Here is a 17,071-nt window from a genome sequence, read left to right as displayed (position 1 = left end):
TGAACGCATGCGGTGCATGCTGCGCATGCGTCAATTGTGGGAAAAAGGACAGCTTGCTCTGCGACGACATTCATGAGCGGTTCTACATTCTAATTTCTTCATATAGGAGAAGTATTTATTTTACACGAGAGCGCTCAACTAAGCTTATATTACATTTCTTGGATCTGAAGTGAAAGAAAGTAATAATTATTTTCCCACAATTGACGCATACGTCACTTCAGATCCAAGAAATGTAATATAAGCTTAGTTGAGCGCTCTCGTGTAAAATAAATACTTCTCCTACATGAAGAAATTAGAATGTAGAAATGCTTATGAATGTCGTCGCAGAGCAAGCTGTCCTTTTCCCCACAAATGACGCATGCGCAGCAAGCACCGCATGCGTTCACGAGACGCCTCTGCTGTCACTGTGCAATACCCTTCGTGTCGCTTCCCCACCCCTCTTCCAGGACCCAACCTTAACAATAAAAAGAAGCAAATAATGCACTTTTATATAATTATATTCACAATACACACCAGTATGTATACAATTTTACTGTTTTTTTATTCACGGAAGATACTTCCACCAATAAGAAATATTGAAAATTACGTAAAGGACCAAGAAAATCACTCTGGCCCAAGCGTCGACCTGATTGTCCTGGACACCGTGACGCAACTTCCGGTCTTGCGGTGCTGTTTCCGTTTTCACTCTCCTAGCCCTTCGTAGCACTAGGTTGGGGCCGCCTTTCGGTGAACAGGTTGACGAGGAGCGCAGAAAATTTGGAACACAGTCTTCGTGAACTTCTTTCATCGCACCAATAGAAATCCCTGAAGTATGAGTTACCTGCAACAATACAATACATGTAAACCATTGTCTCTTTACTGTGTAAGTTCAATGAATGTTGTAAAATGATTACATTTACATTTTCTCACTCAAAGTAATAATCATATTTTTCGTATTGAGCCTTGCGTTTGTTTCTCTATTAAGGCGCTTCATATCTGCATATTGCAACACTGTAATTTGACTATTGGTTGCTATATTCACACAATCATCTCGCACTCCAATTCGCAAGTAAAATCTTATTGGAGTAAGCAGTCACGAAATGTTTGTGTGCTAATATTTATTTGCCAGAGAATGAAAATACCAAAATATCTTTTAAGAAGATCATTACTTGAATATTCAAAGGAAATTAAGATTCGAATGCAATTTTCCCCGTCAAAAAATTGTTTTGCTAATTTTATTTCTTAAACAATTGTAGTTTATGTAATTCCACTTGTTCCACTTTTATCTATAAAGTTATGAACCTTATATTATTTCATTACCGACTCGCCATCTCGTGGAAGATTCTGTAACGATTATAGTTAATTGAAGAGTTATGTTATGGAATTATTATTACTAACCTTTGGTGATTTTATAAGTCGAGAATAAATTCTTCTCAGGTTCCAAGGTTTGTTCTCGTATGATATGGCAAGAACATACTCCAGTAAACTCAAAAAGACAAATATCTGTAAAAAAAATGACTCACACATAGTTTGTACGGCCATATTTATTTCAAAATTCCTCTAACACTCAGCATCTAAACGTGTACACTTATGTAAATATTCTTATATCTGACCTAAAAATATTGTGCGGGACGATAAAACAGAAATATATATATATTTAATTCAACGTATGTGTGTGATACACTAAAAAGTTATGTTGGTCTCCCCCATGCCTGGTTTTATAGAAATTAGTGACATGATAATCCCTATCCATTCGATCGGATTTTGTACAAAGAAAGGTAACGTTGGACATGGAAAATAATATCGGTAGTGTAAGGTGAAAACCAAATCATATATATATATATATATATATATATATATATATATATATATATATATAAAATAATTACTTTCGGATCGGCCAGCTTTTCACCCAGTTACCATACATAAGACATTTCTCAATCATGTATTACAGAGCAGAGAAATAATCACATGCACAAGCACGTACAGGAATAGAGAGAGAGAAAAGAGGTAAAGCAGAGGAAGAGATAAAGAAATAATAAGAGAAAAGATGTAAGAAACAGATAGATAGAAGATATAAACGAACAGGAAGAGAGAAGAGATATATAAATAGCAATAGAAGGGAGACATAGAATCAATAAGTGAGAAGATATAAGGAAGAGGGAAGAGAAATAAAGAAACAGTAAGAGAGAGGAGATAAGGAGGCAGAAAGAGGGGAGAGATAAAAGAAGCAAGAGAGAAATGGGAAAGACACAGTAAGAGAGAAGAGAAAGAAACCGGTAGAGAGAGAAGAGATAAGGAAACAGGAAGAGAGAAGAGATAAGGAAACAGGACGAGAGAAGAGATAAGGAAACAGTAAGAGAGAAGAGATAAGGAAACAGTAAGAGAGAAGAGATAAGGAAATAGTAAGAGAGAAGAGATAAGGAAACAGGACGAAAGAAGAGATAAGGAAACAGTACGAGAGAAGAGATAAGGTAACAGGAAGAGAGAAGAGAGAAGGAAACAGGACGAGAGAAGAGATAAGGAAATAGGAAGAGAGAAAAGATAAGGAAACAGGACGAAAGAAGAGATAAGGAAACAGGACGAGAGAAGAGATAAGGAAACAGTACGAGAGAAGAGATAAGGAAACAGGAAGAGACAAGAGATAAGGAAACAGGAAGAGAGAAGAGATAAGGAGGCAGGAAGAGAGAAGAGATAAGGAAACAGGACAAAAGAAGAGATAAGGAGGCAGGAAGAGAGAAGAGATAAGGAAACAGGACAAAAGAAGAGATAAGGAAACAGGACGAGAGAAGAGATAAGGAAACAGTACGAGAGAAGAGATAAGGAAATAGTAAGAAAGAAGAGATAAGGAAATAGTAAGAAAGAAGAGATAAGGAAACAGGAAGAGAGACGAGAGATAAGGAAACAGGAAGAGAGAAGTGATAAGGAAACAGGACGAGAGAAGAGATAAGGAAACAGTAAGAGAGAAGAGATAAGGAAATAGTAGGAGAGAAGAGATAAGGAAATAGTAAGAGAGAAGAGATAAGGAAATAGTAAGAAAGAAGAGATAAGGAAATAGTAAGAAAGAAGATATAAGGAAACAGTACGAGAGAAGAGATAAGGAAACAGTAAGAGAGAAGAGATAAGGAAACAGGAAGAGAGAAGAGATAAGGAAATAGTAAGAAAGAAGATATAAGGAAACAGTACGAGAGAAGAGATAAGGAAACAGTAAGAGAGAAGAGATAAGGAAACAGGAAGAGAGAAGAGATAAGGAAACAGTAAGAGAGAAGAGATAAGGAAATAGTAAGAGAGAAGAGATAAGAAAACAGGACGACGAGAGAAGAAATAAGAAAACATGATGAGAGAAAAGATAAGGAAACAGGACGAGAGAAGAGATAAGGAAACAGGACGACGAGAGAAGAGATAAGGAAACATGATGAGAGAAAAGATAAGGAAACAGGACGAGAGAAGAGATAAGGAAACAGGACGAGAGAAGAGATAAGGAAATAGGAAAAGAGAAGAGAGAAGGAAACAGGACGAGAGAAGAGATAAGGAAACCGTAAGAGAGAAGAGATAAGGAAACAGTAAGAGAGAAGAGATAAGGAAATAGTAAGAGAGAAGAGAAAGGAAATAGTAAGAGAGAAGAGATAAGGAAATAGTAAGAGATACGAGATAAGAAAACAGGACGACGAGAGAAGAGATAAGGAAACATGAAGAGAGAAAAGATAAGGAAACAGGACGAGAGAAGAGATAAGGAAATAGTAAGAGAGAAGAGATAAGGAAATAGTAAGAAAGAAGAGATAAGGAAATAGTAAGAAAGAAGATATAAGGAAACAGTACGAGAGAAGAGATAAGGAAACAGTAAGAGAGAAGAGATAAGGAAACAGGAAGAGAGAAGAGATAAGGAAATAGTAAGAAAGAAGATATAAGGAAACAGTACGAGAGAAGAGATAAGGAAACAGTAAGAGAGAAGAGATAAGGAAACAGGAAGAGAGAAGAGATAAGGAAACAGTAAGAGAGAGGAGATAAGGAAATAGTAAGAGAGAAGAGATAAGAAAACAGGACGACGAGAGAAGAGATAAGGAAACATGATGAGAGAAAAGATAAGGAAACAGGACGAGAGAAGAGATAAGGAAACAGGACGACGAGAGAAGAGATAAGGAAACATGATGAGAGAAAAGATAAGGAAACAGGACGAGAGAAGAGATAAGGAAACAGGACGAGAGAAGAGATAAGGAAATAGGAAAAGAGAAGAGAGAAGGAAACAGGACGAGAGAAGAGATAAGGAAACCGTAAGAGAGAAGAGATAAGGAAACAGTAAGAGAGAAGAGATAAGGAAATAGTAAGAGAGAAGAGATAAGGAAATAGTAAGAGATACGAGATAAGAAAACAGGACGACGAGAGAAGAGATAAGGAAACATGAAGAGAGAAAAGATAAGGAAACAGTACGAGAGAAGAGATAAGGAAATAGTAAGAAAGAAGAGATAAGGAAATAGTAAGAAAGAAGAGATAAGGAAACAGGAAGAGAGACGAGAGATAAGGAAACAGGAAGAGAGAAGTGATAAGGAAACAGGACGAGAGAAGAGATAAGGAAACAGTAAGAGAGAAGAGATAAGGAAATAGTAAGAGAGAAGAGATAAGGAAATAGTAAGAAAGAAGAGATAAGGAAATAGTAAGAAAGAAGATATAAGGAAACAGTACGAGAGAAGAGATAAGGAAACAGTAAGAGAGAAGAGATAAGGAAACAGGAAGAGAGAAGAGATAAGGAAATAGTAAGAAAGAAGATATAAGGAAACAGTACGAGAGAAGAGATAAGGAAACAGTAAGAGAGAAGAGATAAGGAAACAGGAAGAGAGAAGAGATAAGGAAACAGTAAGAGAGAAGAGATAAGGAAATAGTAAGAGAGAAGAGATAAGAAAACAGGACGACGAGAGAAGAGATAAGGAAACATGATGAGAGAAAAGATAAGGAAACAGGACGAGAGAAGAGATAAGGAAACAGGACGACGAGAGAAGAGATAAGGAAACATGATGAGAGAAAAGATAAGGAAACAGGACGAGAGAAGAGATAAGGAAACAGGACGAGAGAAGAGATAAGGAAATAGGAAAAGAGAAGAGAGAAGGAAACAGGACGAGAGAAGAGATAAGGAAACCGTAAGAGAGAAGAGATAAGGAAACAGTAAGAGAGAAGAGATAAGGAAATAGTAAGAGAGAAGAGATAAGGAAATAGTAAGAGATACGAGATAAGAAAACAGGACGACGAGAGAAGAGATAAGGAAACATGAAGAGAGAAAAGATAAGGAAACAGGACGAGAGAAGAGATAAGGAAACAGGACGAGAGAAGAGATAAGGAAACAGGACGAGAGAAGAGATAAGGAAATAGGAAGAGAGAAGAGATAAGGAAACGGGACGAGAGAAGAGATAAGGAAACCGTAAGAGAGAAGAGATAAGGAAACAGTAAGAGAGAAGAGATAGGGAAACAGGAAGAGAGACGAGATGAAAGTAACAAAGGAAATGACCAAATGAATGAGTGGCAGAAATAAAGATCGATTGATTGATCTACATCAGGTGCCGGGATTCGAACCCTTCTTGCGCCGTAGTGCAAAAAGTCCCGAAGTCCAAGGATAATTCAATCTACTCGGGATTGCATTCCCACACTCACCATACTGCCTAGGAGCCAGACATCCACAGCCTTGAGGTACGATACAGGAGGCAGGGCGCTCTGCGTTGCTGCAAACTGCGTGGCTAATGTCAGGAAAGTGGTTATAACCAGCGCTATCCTTCCGGGGACAGCATTCACGTCTATCCAGAAGGACAGCCAGGAGATGGCGACCAGAATCCCGGAGGGGAAGTACACCTGCCAGAGGAAGTAGTGGTAGCGCCTCTGGAACTTCACCAAGAATCCTAGACAATCGTATCTTCCTGAAAAGACCAAGTTATCATCTGCAGGATTTGACTGTTGTAAAAAATTCAGCTCGGATTGACAGGTTAGAAAATTTGAAAAAATCTGATTGGATACGCTATTAAGCGTTGTTTCCATGTTTAATAAAACACTAAAGATGCTAACGAAGGCATTATTTATTGTAAAATAACCCACTGCAAACGTAACGTTTCCACAAACAGGGTCTTCTTTAGACAAATATTCACACTAAAATAGTGTTTATAGTGGCTATTTTGCAATAAATTATGCCTTTGTCAGCGTTTTGACTGAATGGATATTTTATTTTACCGATTCAATGCATCGTAAAGTTAAAATTAATTTAATTTATGCTGATTCAAGCTGGTAGGGGGCAAGTAACAACGGAATATGCGGTTGCTTTACAACGATATGGCCTATGACTATGGCCTTTTGTATTTTCGGTGTTATATCTTCCTAAAACTGGTGTTATTTTTGTTACTTTCTTCCAAAATTTTCGTTTTAATTTTATCATTTATATTTCGTATTAACTTTCTTCGAAATATACGTAAAATTATACCTTCATTGTGATTTTAAACTAGTATTTTAGTTTGTAGGGCACATGCCTACGACTGTTCGTGTCAGTTTCATACATTGGAAACGATTTTGGTGGAAATTATTTTCCATTACTTATCGCGGGACAAATCCCGATGACACGGCTCCCATGTGACGGCAGGTGTACGCTCGATCACCGCCAAAACCTAACCACTTTTCTCGGTCACGCAAAACGTTCCGATAGAAAGTGAAAAATCGTGATAAACATCTATTTACAAGAGGCTTCATGTAGCTGTAGGAATTATTCAATAACACGCACCATAGTTTTTTTTGGGGGGGCGATAACATTTTGGAAAACGTGTACGATGCACAAGCTTAAATGTGGTAATTTTATTTTTAAGCCTTAAACACAAGAAAAGTTAAATTATTGCGGAATGTTTCGTTTCTCAAGCACGAAATATGTTAATATTCGTGAAAAAGGCAATTCGCGATTTAGAATGCATGAAAAATGTCTCGAGAACACATGACTACATGTGAACAAACATTGTTTTTGTAAAATATAATTCGGTGTTAAGAATCAAGATAAAATTTATGCTACAAGGTTCGAAAGTGATACTCATCCATCCAATCGTAAGTGATTATTATATTATTATATTAATATATTTCTCATGAAAAATATTAAGGTAGCTGAAACTGTATGAATTTCATTGGCTAAAGTTTCTACATTCATAATTAAGTTCACCTTTATGTTTAAAGCAGAGATATTGCTATTTACATTTATGTTACACATGTTAAGAAATCATAATCGTTTACTTAGAAATTTAATCCAGAAATGAATTAAAACTTGAGAGACATCTATGAATCATTACTGAAAAAACTGTTTGAGGATTATTTACGTATTTTTTATTTATTCTTTTGAATGGCGAAGTTAAGGTACAAGCATATATTTTACAAGTTGATGATTATAATACCTAATAGTTTGAGAAAGATAATAATAAAAACATTCAAATATAAATTAAAAAGGTCAAAACATAAAATAATTAAACACAATAAGAATAAGTACAACAGCACTAACTAAACTAACTCTCTAGCCTTCTTAAACCCGAAGGTTCATGGCTGCAGCAACACAGGCCTTCCATCTGTCCCTATCTTGAGAAATATCTATATACTCTTTTCCATCCCTACCGATTTCCTTTAGGTCCATCTCAACGTTGTCCCTCCATCTTCGTCTTGGCCTTCCTACAGGTCTCTTACCACCAGGTTATCCAACAAGAATCCTGTGAACTCCTCTCTCCTCTCCAATTCGTGTCACATGACCTGCCCACCTAAGTATTCTTGATTTAATCATTATAATAATATCTGGACATGAATACAAATTATATAGTTCTAAATGATGTAACCTTCTCCACTCACCTGTCTCCTCGTCCCTTTTAGGTCCAAATATTTTCCTAAGGATCTTATTTTCAAATACTCTCAATTTTTGTTCCTCTTTCAATGTAAGGGACCAAGTTTCACATCCATATAATACTACAGACAAAATTACTGTTGTGTATATTTTAACTTTTAGTTTCTTAGATATTAAACGAGAAAACAAAAGTTTATGAAGAGAGAAGTAACATGCATTTCCTGAATTAAGCCTACTTTTTATTTCCTCTTTAATATAATTTTCATTTGTTAATATTACTCCTAAGTATTTGAATTTGGAAACTGGTTCAAACGAGTTGTTATCAATAATTAAATTTTGATTATTACCTAACACTTTGTTTCGGCCTGTAAGCATATATTTAGTTTTCTCTTTGTTAACTTCCAAACCTATCTCTTTAGCAGTTTTGAAAAATATTTTAGCATTATTCTTGATTGTATTTATATCATCCCCTAATAAGTCTACATCATCTGCATATGCCAACAACTGAGTCACACCATTTAATTTTAGTCCCTCTTTAGTTTCTCTTACCCTCCTAACAGCATATTCTAAGGCAAAATTAAAAAGCAATGGAGATAAAGCATCTCCTTGTTTTAACCCATCATGAATTGTAAATTTGTCAGACACATTAATACCCACACAAATTTTACTTTCTGTTTCACTGGTGCATACTTTTATCATACTAACAAGCTTCTTAGGTATTCCAAAGTCTACTAATATATTATATAATTTATCTCTTTTGACCGAATCATATGCTTTTTTGAAATCAATGAATAGCTGATGCACATTTTGATTATATTCCCATTTTCCAGTGTCTGTCTAATGTGAATATTTTGATCTGTAGTTGATCTGTTACGTTTAAATCCACATTGATAATCACCTATAATTTCAATAGCATATGGGGTTAGTCTTGTTATAATAATGTTAGATAATATTTTATATGTTGTTGAGAGTAGAGAAATTCCACGGTAATTATTGCAGTTCATTTTATCACCTTTTTTAAACACAGGAACAATTGTGGATTCTTTCCACTGTTGAGGGATTTCTTCTTTATTCCATATTAAACTAATTTATGAATTTGACATATTAACGAATTTCCACCATATTTAATTAACTCAGCTGGTATTAAATCAATGCCAGGTGCTTTCTTATTCTTTAGCCTTTTAATAGCATCTTTAACTTCAGTCAAGTTAGGTTCTGGAACTAAAGGTTATACTGTGTGTACTTCATTCACTTCTGATTTATCTCCTACATGAACATTTAAAAGGTCATTAAAGTAGTTCTTCCATCTATTTAGAATATCGCTTGGGTCAGCTAGAAAATCACCGTCTTTATCTTTTATCAAGTTTACTTTAGGTTGCCACCCCTTTCTAAACTCATTTACACCTTTATATAAATCTCTGATATTTTTATTTTTGCTGTTTGTTTCAATTTCGTTAATTTTGCTTTTCAAGTAATCTCTTTCTTTACTTCTAAACGTGCGGTTAGCTTCTCGCTTTATTCTATTATAATTGCTTAGATTTGTATCATCAGAGTTATTTAACCACCTAAGTCTAGCCTGATTTCTTATTTCTATTAGATTATGACATTCATTATCAAACCATGGCTTACTTTTTCTCGGTTTATGGTATTCTATACTTTCTTTAGCTGCTGATTCTATTGCATTACGTATATGCTCCCAATTCTTATTTACGTGTGTTTCATTTATACACTATCTGGCCATTCGTCACCGGACACCTGGAACGAGTACTTTAATCCGGTTTCAGGCGTCCGTCAGTATCGTGTGGGGCCACCTTTCGCAGCAAGTACAGCCACAACCCTCTGAGGAAGACTGTCCACCAAATTGCGATAGGTTTCGACGGGAATCCTGCTCCATTCCTCTTGCAAAGCGGCGAACAACTCTTTAGTGTTTTTTGGGGGGTGTGGCCTAGCTCTCAACCGGCGCTCCAACTCGTCCCAAAGATGCTCATTCAGGTTGAGATCAGGACTTTGGGCGGGCCAATCAAGTTTTTGCACACCCATATCCTCGAACCACGTGTTGATCACACCTGCCGTATGACATGGGGCATTGTCGTGCTGAAACAGATAAGGACCACTACCGAATTGTGCCCACAATGTCGGTAGCGCAGAATTGTCCAGGATCGTTAGGTATGCATCTGCATTCATGTTTCCACGCACTAACACAAGGGGACCAAGACCATACCAGGAGAAGCATGACCACACCATGATGCTTCCACATGCCTTTGGTGGGGTGTCCGGTGACGAATGGCCAGATAGTGTATTTTCATCATCATTTAAATCCTGCAAAACATCGAATCTATTGGACAGTTTAATTTGGTAATCTTTCTTAATTCTTTCATCAGCAAATTTTCCTGTATTAAATTTTAGAACTTTTAGATTTTGTTGCTTATGATTTATCACTGCGAGTCTTTCTCTTAATTTAGCAATTACTAAATAATGGTCACTGGCACAGTCAGCACCTCTATGTGTACGAACGTCAATTATACAACATGTACAAAAGCACACACATACAAAAATAGTTAGTATAAATACAAGACAAAGTGTGCTGTTTCTACAAGTTTGCACCTAAATACGTTTCTCCTTGATTGTATTTCTTGTTCTTGGTACTTATAAGTATGACCCGGATAGTAATGCACTTAAAATACCTGATATATGTATGCAAATATGCACTACGTACAAACACAGATATTTTTTTTCTATTTTCAGCTCATGCGATTTGGCATGTAGTTGCAGTTCTGAATTTTCCACACAGTCTTGTTTACTGTACCCCGCTGTTTTATAAATGAAAGAAAAATTACATTCCTTGCAGATCATGATTGCATTTGATACTTAAATTTTCAACATTGAAGCTATTTGTTTTCGGGAAGAGTATTTCCTATACTCAGAAATAAAAGTAGCTACACTTAACAAGATACAATTGGAATTTTTTTTGGCAAATTCATGTCCATTGATATGTAGAGTGTGACACACACTCATCATAACTGTGTATCCGCTGTTCGTTCCCAACAGGCCGGGATTCGAACCCGTGACCCCTTGGTGGCGTAGTGTGCTGTGTTTACCACTACGCCACTTAAGTCGGCAATAGGGAAATAGAAAGTTATTTTATTTAAAAGACAACACACAGACGTACAATTTTAATAGCGGTTATTGTCTCTAAAATATGCAAGCAGTTTATATATTTACATCCACAGTGGCGGCGATTGGGTTCCAAAACTGGGGGCAAGCACAGTTTACTTTACCTTGGTAGATAAGATTTAGTATAGTGCGGGGGCAAATGTTGAAAAAGGGGGCAACTGCACCCCACGCCGCCCCTAATCGCCGCAGATGATGATCCACATATGCATTTGCATATGCAGTATGCATAACTTGCAACCTCCTCCAGTTGGACACCAGACGTCACAAAGTTAGTCTGGGTAGAAAGAAAACACAACATGGTTTTCAAAGTTAACCGCAGTTTTATGATCACTTATATTTCATAATGACATAGATTTCCTATCGTATGTGGACCTACAAGCAATGTACTGATTTACTTACGTTTCTTTGCTTTTCTGAAGCGACGTAACAGTTCTATAACATATCAAATCACAATCACTAAACACAAATGCATATAGATTTAACGCTGGAAAAGACAAACGTAAATACACGAAAGCTTCTGTACTTAATCATTACTTCCGAATATAACCAGAATGTAACGAAAATAATTACCAATTACACTATTCGGGCATTCCATTAACCGTTACCACGTTTCTGTTGATTTCTCACTTTCACCTGTTTTTCTAACTGAGTCTGTCGTCAGGTGAAAAACATTCAGGTAGGTTCACTTCCTCTGCTGAGATGAGAAAGTGACGTCAACACGAACAGATTATGACGTATTTATAAAAATATAAACAAGTTCCAAACACAACTGTATCAATCTAACTATAGTTGTCTGTGACAACTTGCACATTATTTGAAGTAACAAACATTTTAAAAATCTTAACTTCTTACAAATATAAAACCTTAAACTCTCAGGCCTACTGATAAGTTAACTGTAGAACATTATTTCTTAATTCCGAGAGAAGAAGAGGTTGTTATGTTATTTGATTGGTCTGCAAAGATAAATACTTTGGCTACTCTACAATTTTCTTGGTACCGGTTATATTAATCCAGTAGTTTCCTTCTGCCGAGATTGAAAGAAAATCATTAAAAGAAATATGAGAGAGGACCTACCTATTACGTCACCAAATTCCACATGTTGGTTGCATCTTTTACCGTTGATGGAAATCAAGCTGAACTGTGGGATAGGTGGCATTGTTGTGTCCATCTGAACTTCTTTTGAAAAGTTGAGTTGAACTTCATCACTCGTGTGTGCGACTTTGAAAAATAATTATTAATATATAAGCAACATAAAAAAACGTGTTACCATGCATTTTCTATTGGTAAAAATTCTAGGTAATAATTCAATAAGCGAAAAGTAATTTGAGAAGCAACTTGATATGTTCTCATTAATTAGTTGCATTCAGTTCGTTTTCTGTTTTAAATCTCGTTAAGTTGGTTTGGTTTATTTTTACTTAGCTTTCCTTCCTCTTTTAGCCAATTGCGATGATAAGGATGAGAGATGAAGTTGATGATGACGCTCACAAGGAACACACACACCCAAACCGGGATTCGAACCCTGACGTCATAACCCGCTGTGATAACCATTTCGATACGGAGGTTGCTCATCTGCACTGTTAAAAATGTATACTGGAGAAGTAACGGTTTTCTGACCGTCAAATGTCATTGCCATGCAACTACCGTAAAGAATTACGTTGACCGTTTTTAAAGTACTAACGGTCATTAGACAGCTAATAATTTAAATTTAAATTATTCCGTTCAAAATTTTATTTCTACAGCACTGAACTGGAACTTGTAATCATTATCTGTCCTTATGCAGTATAAAACATTCGAATTTACGAGGGCCATTTTTCTTGTAGTGGCAACACTGTTAGTATACGCTTGTCAGTTGTCGTTGGGACAAAAGACGGCGCTTTTTCTTTTTCCAGTCAACTTGTGAATGCGGGTTCATTTCTTGCTCTCTGATTGGCTGTTGGAAAGTTATGGTGCTCTGATTGTGAGAATATCTTATTTGCGCTGTACGTTAGGTTAGGTTAGGTTAGAAAGAAGCAAATTTGCGCTGAAAATAGGAAATAAGATATTCTCACAATCAGATCACCGTAACTTTCCAACAGCCAATCAGAGAGCAAGAAATGAACCCGCATTCACAAGTTGACTGGAAAAAAAATCGCCTCCGGATCGTGTGTAGGTGTTTAGTGCTAAATAGTACTGTTGTGTGGTAGTTAGAAGACGTTAAAGTGAAGTGTGTGTATAATACCGCCCTGAACAGTGTTCACGCATGAAGAACAGCGAATATTCATGAAAATTCAGGTTGCACGTGGAAGGAATGCACAGCAAATTCACAAGGGCTTACGGGAGGCATGTGGTGACCACGCTTTACTTTGTCCTTAGAGTATAGAAGGTATAGAGAGAGCGTGTGTGACGTCAGCTAAAACCAAAATAGCTTGCGGCGGCCGCAATGTTGGGATGTGCCGCCCGGCTGTTGCGTCTATTTGTTAACATCCAGCGAGAGAGAATTTCATCGGGAAAATTAAGGCTGCTTGTTACGTTTCTCTATGTTTAAATCGTCAGAAACAATAACACGAAGCTCTTAGTAACTAGTTTTTGACTAAGAAACAAAAAGATCTAGAACTTTTTATGTACTGGGGAGTGTTCATTTACCATATGTAATGCTACGTTAGTATACCAGGAAGAGTTTAATGAAATAACAATAGAATCAAAATAGGAATTGCATTATCACTCCTATATTTGTAAATGCATCACAAAAATTATTATATAAAAATATGACCTATGTACAAAGGGGCTTAATACGATTTAATAACACAATTTACGCCACCTCAAAATGTAAGCCTAAGTCGAGATTATAGGTAGATTTCGGACCGAAACAACAGGGGATAGTCGTCTCGGACGAAGGGACAGGCGACACGTGTGGCTTGATGATTTCACCAATCGATGCCAGGCTCGTGTGGCCTGTCATAAGGTGTGAAACGTTGCTTATGATTGGCTCATTCTCGAGCGGCACGTCACGCCTGTTGCTTCGGTGCGAATGTTCCCTTACGCATGCATCGTGTCGCTTCGATCTGAAATCCCTGTGTCGCTCGTCGCATCGGCCTAGAAGCTCCTTATGAGAGTTGAGAGTGTGGACTAGAACGTCACGACTGGTAGGCTACGTTATGTCCATTGAGGAGGCAGTCAAAGTTCATTTCTTGCTACGGGTTTTGAGGCCTCCCCGATGCCGCAGTAGTAGCGTCGTCGTCTTGTAAGCAAGGGGTCCCGGGTTCGATTCCCGGTGGAGGCACATAGTGGTTCGGATCCTACTTTAAACTTTAGGTCCAGTCCCGATTAACCTCACTGTGCATAAAGTGAACTTAAAACAACAAATCAATCTAATTGCTATGGTTTTACTTTTAACATTGTTAAATTTTAACAGACAATTTTGTAGCAACAATATAATGTCTGTTGTGGTTTATTGTTGCGGGTTCCATAGATATCAAAGCCATCCAAATTCTCAAGGAAGCGAGAAAAGCTACCAAAAGGTATGAATTACGTGTCAATTTTCAAAATATGCAAATTACCTACTCTAAACAATGTAGATAATGCAATTAACCAGTTTATCTGTTTGCTGTAAACTTACAATTTCTGAAATGGTAGAACAGATTATTGCAACAATCCACTTGAAAGTTTCTAGGCTTCTCTGATGGCGTAATACACACTCCGCGACGAGGCGAGGTAGAGAGCAGACGTGTCTAGCGAGCGCTCCCGAACATTCGTCAAGTAGAGTAGAATCAACACGCGGAATTAGTTTTCTACAGACAGGTGAATATTATATTAACAGCCGAGCGAGCAGCTCAGTACCAGTGACGTTAAGTGGACGTATGTAATTTCTCAGTCATGCCGGTCAAGAGGTTAAATACTTTGCAATTTTCCTTCGCCCGTGTGCAGCAAAGACCGACCACGCTCGCCATCCATGAATGGATGAGAGATGCAGTGAAATTGCGCGTTGCCGACGTGTTGAGTATCGAAGTAGACTTTGTAAAACACCAAGTGTTTGTTAAAGTAAGCACCGAACAATTTTGCACGGAAATAATAGCACGTAGTAAAGGAACCTTCGTATTTACAGACGACACGGGAGAATATGATATACCAGTACATAGAGCAGACAAACCTGTCACAATCGTTCGTATTCATCTAGTGCCCATGGAATTACCAGACAGTGCCATAACAACCGAAATGTCCAAATACGGAATTGTACAAAGAGTACGAGATGAAGTTTATTCCACCTCTCTCCCCTACCCAGTCAGAACGGGCAGGAAAATAGTACGCATCATCTTACAAAAACCGGTGCCATCTTACATTACGTTAAATGAAGAGCGTTACTGGACCACATACGAAGGGCAACCTAAACTCTGTTTTAGATGCAATGCGCAGGATCACCTACATCATCAGTGCCAGAAGAGGTTGGCAAGGTCGACACGCACTGCTGGATACGCTGCAGCGGTGGTAAATACACTCCCCAGTTCTTCACACCCTACTAGGGATTCAACTGCTCATGACCAGGATATCCGAACCATTTTACCAGTACCGGCATACCGACAGGCTATACCAGAGGACCACAAGGAACAACACGAGCAGGTGGAAGTCACTGAAGACAACGAGACCAAGGTCAGTACTAAGATCTCCAAACCCCCACAGTTAAATCCGCAAGAAAATAATGCAAGTGATGGGAACAAGGAAAGTGTGCACGAAAGTGCAAGTGAAAGTGTAAGTGGGAACGAATCTATAGTTCCATCCACCCTATTCGACTTCCCGAATCAAGACCCCCAAACTCCAACAAGTTCGATGTTCACAGCAGCAGAATTTCCAGCACCTACCCCCAAAAAACCCCGCTCACGATCCGCCAGGGATGCGAGGAAAAATGCTACAGACCACATGACCTTACGTCCGAAGAAACAAAAAAAAAGGATGATGTGGTAAGTACAGCAGTAGAAGTGCAGCTCAAGCCCAAGAGAGATAACCCTATTCAACCAAACCCTTTTTTAGGAAAAGAGGAAAAAAGCTTAGAACTAATAGGGGCAGGGACACATAAACCAAGTGATACAGAAATGCCTACAGTTCATATCTCAGGTAGTGAAGAAGAGATATGAGTGAGTATGCCCAGCGTCAAAAGTGAAACAATTGCAGAGCATAAAGTACAAAAAATAATTAATGCATTGCTTAAATAAGATCCTGCCAACTCTAATGTACACATTTACATTAGCAACGATTAACCTTAACAAATCACAAAGTCAGAATAAACTAATGGCGTTAAATGATTTTCTGTCACAGTCGGATATTGATATCGCCTTCCTACAAGAAGTAGGCATTGACAATTTTTCACCCCTGGCAAGGTACAAGGTTCATAATAATTGTACTGCCACATATCAAGGCACAGCAATAGCGGTGCATCAAAGAATTGATTTACATAATGTCACCTTCCACCCATCAGGAAGATTAATAAGTGCGGAATTAGGTCCTTTGTTTTTATGCAATGTATATGCGCCTTCAGGAAGTCATAATAAGCATGAACGAGAACATTTCTTTTCGACAATCTTAAGTCCAGAATTAACATCGCATTCATGAAATGCGTTAGTGGCTGGCGATTTCAATTCCGTCCTAGACAGGCAAGATCAACAACCAGGTTATAATTTCTCCCGGGCACTCTATGAATTGACAAAAGGTTTACAGTTAACAGATGCATGGAGTTGTAAAAATAGAGACCAACCAGGATTTACACATTTTACAACTCGAAGTTCCTCACGCATTGACCGATTTTATATAGCGAAGGGTTATAAAGAAAATGTACAAAGTGTAAGTGTGTTCCCTGTGTGCTTCAGTGATCATAGTGCCTTAATTTTTAAAAATAAAATTGGAACAAAACAAATCACATATGGGAAAAGGATACTGGATGCTAAATTGTTCCGTATTGGCGGATAAAAATTATGAACTGTTAATAAAAGACACTTGGCAAGAGTTAGTTAGGCGTAGATCACCCAGTAAGACTCTGACAGATTGGTGGGAATTCATTGTAAAACCAAAAGTTCGTTATATTAGTAAAATGTATAGTATAGACAAAAGTAGAGATTT

General features: G+C 37.5%; 1 protein-coding gene across 1 annotated transcript in view; it reads right to left on the bottom strand.

Annotated features, from left to right (window-relative positions):
• Window positions 1–486: 486 nt before the first annotated feature.
• Window positions 487–17,071, bottom strand: part of LOC145980065 (glycine receptor subunit alpha-2-like) — a 114,510-nt gene continuing 97,925 nt past the window's right edge. The window contains exons 7-10 of the mRNA XM_083113056.1: window positions 12,062–12,205; window positions 5,620–5,879; window positions 1,378–1,482; window positions 487–820 (exon numbers count right to left, since the gene is read on the bottom strand). Of these exons, the coding sequence (XP_082969182.1) occupies window positions 545–820; window positions 1,378–1,482; window positions 5,620–5,879; window positions 12,062–12,205 (785 nt within the window). The 3' untranslated portion in view covers window positions 487–544. The remainder of the gene's footprint in view (window positions 821–1,377; window positions 1,483–5,619; window positions 5,880–12,061; window positions 12,206–17,071) is intronic.

Source organism: Lepisma saccharinum, chromosome 27 (assembly GCF_977018435.1).
Source record: "Lepisma saccharinum chromosome 27, izLepSacc3.1, whole genome shotgun sequence".
NCBI lineage: Eukaryota > Metazoa > Arthropoda > Insecta > Zygentoma > Lepismatidae > Lepisma > Lepisma saccharinum.
Note: the sequence above shows the minus strand (reverse complement) of the source record. Positions and strands in the feature narration are given on the sequence as shown.